Genomic DNA, 7,478 nt, shown 5'->3' with positions numbered 1-7,478 from the left:
ATGGGAGACTTCCGCTGCATTACCTACACCAGGGGGTGCATCCAAGGGGGTGCAAGAAGAGCAGTCACAGCCCCACGGGGGATTGTGTGGAAGTTGTGATGGACCTACTATGTTAACTGATGAGGATGTAAGTATGAGTGGTATGGATGGCGAGGTAGTATCTCCACACGGAGTTGATGGGGCTGAAGTTGTGGTGGTGCAAGAGGCTGTGGCGACCGAGGAAGACAATATGGAGACAGACATGGGAAGGGGGATGCGAAACAAAATCCCATCGACAAGATATAAGGATTTTGTCACTCATATCACTCGAAAAGTAAAGTCCTCGGAAAGTTCACCTGCTCAACAACATGCCTCAGGTACTCCTTACCCTATTACTTACATTGTCAATTGTGAACGATTTTCTGCTAGACATCGAAATTTTGTTGCAGCTGTGACAGCAGGGAAAGAACCTAAGAATTTTAAGGAAGCCGTAAAGGATTCTGGTTGGCGCGCTGCAATGGCCAACGAGATACGAGCCTTGGAAGAGAATGAGACATGGGTGCTGCAGAAACTCCCTCCCGGAAAGAAAGCACTCGGAAGTAAATGGGTATACAAAATAAAATATCACTCAGATGGGAGCATAGAACGTTTGAAAGCCAGACTTGTTATATTCGGACATCATCAGAGAGAGGGAATAGACTATGATGAAACATTTGCACCGGTGGCAAAAATGGTGACTGTCCGTACTTTCTTGGCAGTGGCGGCAATTAAAAAGTGGGAAGTACATCAAATGGATGTGCATAACGCGTTTCTCCATGGTGACTTGGTTGAGGAGGTGTACATGAAAGTTCCTCCAGGATTTACAAACACTGACCCGAATTTGGTTTGCAGGTTGAAAAAGTCATTGTATGGCTTGAAACAAGCTCCTCGTTGTTGGTTTGCTAAGTTGGCCACGGCATTGAAGCGTTATGGATTTGTTCAATCTTATTCCGATTACTCCTTATTTACATTGCACAGGGGCGAAATACATCTCTATGTTCTGGCCTATGTGGATGACTTAATTATTGCAGGGAATGATATTTCAGCCATGAAAATTTTTAAAGCTTACTTAAGTGCTTGTTTTCATATGAAGGACTTGGGCGTCTTAAAGTATTTTTTGGGGCTGGAAGTTGCTCGTAATCCCGAAGGGTTTTATCTTTGCCAGCGAAAATATGCGTTGGAAATCATTGAAGATGCTGGTTTATTAGGTGCCAAGCCGGCGGATTTTCCAATGGAACAACACCATAAGCTAGCCTTGGCTTCTGGTACTCCGCTTGTAGATCCGGAACCCTATCGGCGACTTATTGGAAGATTAATTTATTTGTCTGTCACTAGACCTGATCTTGCTTACTCTGTACACATTTTGTCTCAGTTTATGCAGCAACCTCGTGAAGAGCATTGGGAGGCAGCCTTAAGGGTTATTAGATATTTGAAGAAACATCCGGGGCAGGGTATTCTACTACGGTCTGATAGTAAACTGAACCTAGAGGGATGGTGTGATTCGGATTGGGCGGGCTGCCCACTTACAAGACGTTCTTTGACTGGCTGGGTGGTGCTTCTTGGTCTTTCTCCCGTGTCCTGGAAAACTAAGAAACAATCAACCGTCTCTCGCTCTTCTGCAGAGGCTGAATATCGCTCTATGGCGGCAACTACATGTGAGTTAAAATGGCTCAAACAGTTACTTGGTGATTTGGGAGTCAGTCATTCTACAGGGATGCGATTGTATTGTGATAGTCAATCAGCATTACATATAGCTCAAAATCCTGTTTTTCATGAAAGAACGAAACATATTGAAGCTGATTGTCATTTTGTCCGTAATGCGGTGACGGCTGGCATCATTTGTCCCTCATACGTTCCAACAACGGTACAACTAGCAGACATTTTTACAAAGGCCTTGGGAAAAACACAATTTGAGTTCCTCCTTCGCAAGTTAGGCATTCGAGATCTCCATGCTCCAACTTGAGGGGGGATATTGAGATTATTGAGATATTGTCATTATGCTTATTTATTATCATTGTCGTTAGCCATTATATTTAGGAGATATCATTTCTTCTATACTAGGAGTGTAAATATTGTGAGATATTTTTAGTCTAATTATTTAGCCTAATTAGGGGCATGATTAGTGGCTGCAATTCTGTTGGCCTTAATAGGGTAACAGTTCCTTGTAAATGTGTATATATATATTGTTGTCTTGATGAATGAAAAGATACACATTTTTCCAGCAGTAAACCTTATTATGTTACTTTCTTTTTTGCATCTCTCACTTCCTTCAAAACTATATACACAATACACGAAGTGATCGATGTATTGTATAGATACTTTACTCAAATTAAAAACATATGCATGCCCAAAAGTCAGCTAAATTGATATATACATGGATTATAGAGTAGTTTTAAAATTGGTGTTTTGAGAGCATATTTATATTATAATAATGGAAAGAAACAAAAAGAGAGTAATAATAGGAAAAACACAAGAAGAGAGAGGTAGTAGGTGCTAGGAAAGAAAGAGACACTTTATCGATTAGCATGGATGTGGTCTTTTCTGTGTCTGTCTTGCCCCGTGGTCTGACTGAACTTTTGTCAACGGTATTCTTAATAAACTTGGAATGGAAATGGAAATGGAAATGGAATTAGTCCTCCAATTCAGAACCTTGAAACTGGTTTTCTTCAAAACTTGCTGCTCTTCCCTACCCCACTTTTCCTTCTTCCCTTCACTATATATACACATCAACATATTCATATCATTAACACCCATAAACCTTCTTTTTTCACTTTCTCTTCTTCACTACCTACTACTTCTCAACCAAGGTATAGTTCATAGCAACTCAATTTTAAGCTCGTGTTTTTAGTCAGTCGCACAATTACATAAACCTAAGAATTTTGTTGTTACATGCATATGTTGTTACATAATTAATTGTTTCCACATGCTTTACATTTAGCAGATCCTATGTCGCCTGCAATGGCACTAGAGCAGAGGAGCAAGAGTGATGCAGCAGAAGAACAAATTGAATATGAGAAAGGAGTGAAGCATCTGTGTGAGAAAGGTCATATTCGTGCGGTACCTAAGAAGTACATACTTCCTGTTGCTGACAGACCCACCAAGAGTGTGAAAGGTTCGAATGTTTTGAACCAAAATCTTCAGTTGCCCATCATTGATTTTGCCGAATTGCTTGGTCCAAACAGGCCCCAAGTCCTTCAATCCCTAGCCAATGCTTGTCAACAGTATGGATTTTTCCAGGTAATTATTGGTGTTTCCTGCATGGACTAATGATGCATGAACAGTGAACATTACATATATATACACAAAGAACTAACCTTAAAGGAAATCATTTTCGTTAAGAATCAGTAATTAGTAAGATTGTTTAGGGTTAGAACTTGATGTTTGTGTGTGTGTGATGCAGCTGGTAAATCATTGCGTCTCGGATGATGTTGTGAGGAACATGATAGATGTGAGTGGAAGGTTCTTTGATCTCCCTTTGGAGGAGAGAGTTAAGTACATGACAACTGATATGGGAGCACCGGTTCGATGTGGGACCAGTTTCAGTCAAACCAAAGACAGTGTGTTGTGTTGGAGGGATTTCTTGAAACTCCTGTGCCATCCCTTACCAGATTTCCTCCCCCATTGGCCTCTTTCACCACTGGACTTTCGGTGAGCACTACAAACAACCTTAAACTCAACATAACCCAAAAACAATTTTTTTTTTTTTTTACAGTTTTTATGATTAAAAAAAATGAAATGTTTTGTGGGAATAATGTTACACTTGAATTGATTACAAGCTGTGATGCAAGTGGTGGGTGGTGTGACATTTATATTTTGATTGAAACCAGGAAAGTGGTTGGCAGCTACGCAGAAGAAAGCAGACATTTGTTTCTGGTGGTAATGGAAGCGATCCTAGAGAGCTTGGGAATAATGGAAAAGGAGGAAGAAGAGAGTGTTATGAAAGAGTTTGAAAATGGGAGTCAAATGATGGTGGCGAATTTCTACCCACGATGCCCAGAACCAGAGCTTACCTTGGGTATTCCTCCTCACTCCGACTATGGCTTCCTCACACTTCTTCTGCAAGACGATGTAGCAGGGTTGCAAGTTCAGTACCAAGACAAATGGGTCACTGTTCAACCCATTCCCAATGCCTTTGTAGTCAACGTTGGTGATCACTTAGAGGTACCTATACAGTTCTTCATATTCAAAATTTGGTAACATGCACAAAACAACCATGCATTTTAACTGATTTCTGGTCGTTCAGGATAACTGGATCACATAATTAAATGCATTATACATCATCTCTAAAGATTACGATACTCTCCCAAACTTTTTTTTAACTAAGTTGGACAAAATTTTCTTTTTAATTCATACAGTTTTTTTTTTTTCAAATCATATCAAAAATTTCTTTCATATCCAATAAGGTGCCATCATGTATATATTGTATAAAATTTGTCAACAAAGCTTTATTAAAAAATAATTTTTCAATTTTTAAGCTCAAACATTTAAGCACAGATATAATTAATAAGTTATTATGTTAATTAAGAAAAATAGTTAAATATATAAATTATAATGATGTTATGTATAATAAATATAAATGTTTCTTAATAGTTACAAATACTTACGGTTTCTTAATTAGGGTTCAAACGTATTATGTTGTACCTTTACCAAAACATAGGACTGGAAGCAAGACTACTGCTTTATTAGAAAGGAATGTTACTCTATCTTTCTAAAACCTTATAAACAAAATATTAAAAGAAAAAGTAAAATATATTCAACAACAGAGAGTGAGGAAACAAAGAAAAGAATTTAAAATGATTCCATATTAAGTTATGTTTGTGGTTTTATTGTTCTGATTTTAGTTTTTTGTGTTCGAATTGATCAGATATATAGCAACGGAAAATACAAGAGCATATTGCATAGAGTTGTCGTGAATGAAGTTAAGAGTAGGGTGTCGGTGGCTTCGCTTCATAGCCTTCCATTTAACTGCACAGTGAAACCGTCGCCAAAACTCATTGATGAAGCCAATCCCAAGCGTTACATGGACACAGATTTTGCTACTTTTCTTGCCTACGTATCTTCACAAGAGCCAAATAAAAAAGATTTTCTGGAGTCTAGAAAATTGCAATGATGCATTCACAATTAGAAAGCAGAATAAAGAAAAAAAAATCACAGATATTAATTAATTAAAGCGAGGCCGAAAATATGTAATACGAATGGCTTCGATTTGAACGTCCCTCATGAACAACAGTTTGTATTAATGTTTTGTTTTGTGTGTGATCACTGAGTTGTAGAAGGAAATTTTGGAAATTATGATTGTGTTAATTTTGAAATTGGTGTTTGTTTGTTTAATTTAGTTATTAAAGAATTAAATGGATATCCAAGGTTTTTACTTTGGTAATATTCTAAAAATAGCTAAACAAAGGAGTATTAGTTAGAGTTAAACAAGGTGATTAAGACATATAAATAACTAACAAGCTTAAGACTAGATATCTAAAAATTTGAAGTGGGTTGAAAGTTCCGTATTAGCAAAAAATGAGTAACATAATCGGTATATAACTAAAAATTTGAAAGTGATATATTTTGATCTTTCATATACCAAATCTCTTATAGCCTTCCCTAAGAAAATCTCATAAATTATAATTAGATCAAATATAAAAACTCTATTGACTAACAAAAATGACGCTTTTTACAAAGTGTGAAGGAAAAATTGAAATGGGAAGTTTTTATAAAGTTTAATTATAGAAGTTTCTATTGAATATTTAGTTAATCAATAATGTAGATTAGTATTAATGAATTTTTATTTTAGGTCTATTAAATTTGAATGGTTTCTACATTGAAGAAAATGAAAAGAAAAAAGTCAATTTAAGTTAATATGGCAACTAATTAAATTCGAGCATTAATTTTTTTAAAAAAGTGTTTTCATCTCATTATTATATATTTAGCGAAAGCTTTCTTTTATTCTTAGCTTGGAATTTATTTTGTACGATATGACTTTTCCTTTACTTAGGAACTATGCAAATGTATATTAATAGTAATTGGGCCAAAAATACTTAAACAACGTGTTTCCAAACAAATGAAACAATATATTTCGATATTTAGATATGGGTTGGTTATGGGTTCAAAGGGATTGATAAAAAAAGTATTGGACAAAAGTGATATTTGAAATCTGATTGGTATTTAGGGAATATGAGAAAACCATTGCATAATTTCGTGTGGTTATCATATGATGGATAAACATTTCGAGACAATGACTCATGTTAGGAAAGGAAAAATAGTAAAACTCAAATACGTTTGTTATTGAGTGGGAATATTAAATAAGGTTAAAGATGTCATATTAATTAGAGATAAGACGATTTCATAATATGTAAGTGAATACAAATTTCATATTACAAATCAGTTTTTTAAAATTGAGTTAAAATTAAAATTTACTTCTTACCAAGATATTGAAGTCATAAACCCTTATCGGATAATTTATCCATTAATATTTATTTCCACACACACAAGACACAAGATATAAGTATTTGGATAATTATATGTGTGATTCGAGAGTTTATAATTTTATACATAAACATTGTATTGAAAGGTTTACATGTTTATAAAAAGAAATTATAAGATTATTTACAACTTTTGTAAAAAAAATTTACAAGAAAAAAATATGTAGTTTTTGTTAGAAAAATGATAATATTTTGATTAAATATTGATGCATATAGATGTCAACCCATATTAAATTTATTTATATTTACATTTATATATGTATTCTTATTTTTAATCTATATTTTCATCTGAAGAAATTGATTTTATGTTGATATATAGTACCACAACAAGCCATCTAAAATAAAATATATTTTAGAATTTTGAATCTAGCATCTACCATAAAACATTTACTGTACAAATGTTTGTTGAAGGGTGGATTGTCATATTTTGCAATTTTTCTTTGGTTTAATTTGCTTTTTTTGATGATTATCTAGTATTTATTTGTATAACTGATTAATACAATATTATAACCAACGGGTCTTAGTTTTTCTCATCCGTTTTTCTTATTTAATGTAAATGAATTACTTATTCTTATCTTTCTTTTCTTCTAGTGTTCACAAATTGATACCACATGAATGACCACTTATATACATTTCTTCTTATTGCTGATAATTTGTTTTTTGAAGAGTGAAATAATTTACAACTATTCTGAAATCTACCTTTAAATAGCTAAAAAAAGAAAATCAATGTAGAACATAAAAAATAATTTTGCATTAACACCTCAATACATTGTAAACCCTACATTAAATAACAATAAATTTGTACACATATAATTAATTATCGTGCATTTAAAATAACTTAACTTCACCCAATAAAATCTTTGACTCACGGGCCTAGATTTCGTCATTTAATGGCATGTATTATTGATATAATACCATAGTTTTCACCACCTCGATTTCAATGAATATTGACATGTAAATTAACATCATAAAAATTATTGTCAG

General features: G+C 34.2%; 1 protein-coding gene across 2 annotated transcripts; it reads left to right on the top strand.

Moving 5' to 3' along the window:
- The first annotated feature begins 2,624 nt into the window (after window positions 1–2,624).
- On the top strand, window positions 2,625–5,330 carry LOC114179327 (putative 2-oxoglutarate-dependent dioxygenase SLC1). 2 transcript variants are annotated; one of them, XM_028065646.2, is made up of 5 exons: window positions 2,625–2,825; window positions 2,960–3,255; window positions 3,419–3,666; window positions 3,846–4,179; window positions 4,883–5,330. In XM_028065646.2, exons 1-5 carry the CDS (start codon window positions 2,630–2,632, stop codon window positions 5,126–5,128), a joined length of 1,320 nt encoding a protein of 439 aa, XP_027921447.2. In that variant the 5' UTR covers window positions 2,625–2,629; the 3' UTR covers window positions 5,129–5,330. The 2 variants fall into 2 exon arrangements, with proteins under 2 accessions (XP_027921447.2, XP_027921437.2); XM_028065636.2 differs by having other exon boundaries at window positions 2,643–2,825; window positions 2,957–3,255.
- Window positions 5,331–7,478: the final 2,148 nt, after the last annotated feature.

Source organism: Vigna unguiculata, chromosome 1 (assembly GCF_037176805.1).
Source record: "Vigna unguiculata cultivar grain cowpea cultivar isolate G323 ecotype 2 chromosome 1, ASM3717680v1, whole genome shotgun sequence".
NCBI lineage: Eukaryota > Viridiplantae > Streptophyta > Magnoliopsida > Fabales > Fabaceae > Vigna > Vigna unguiculata.
Note: the sequence above shows the minus strand (reverse complement) of the source record. Positions and strands in the feature narration are given on the sequence as shown.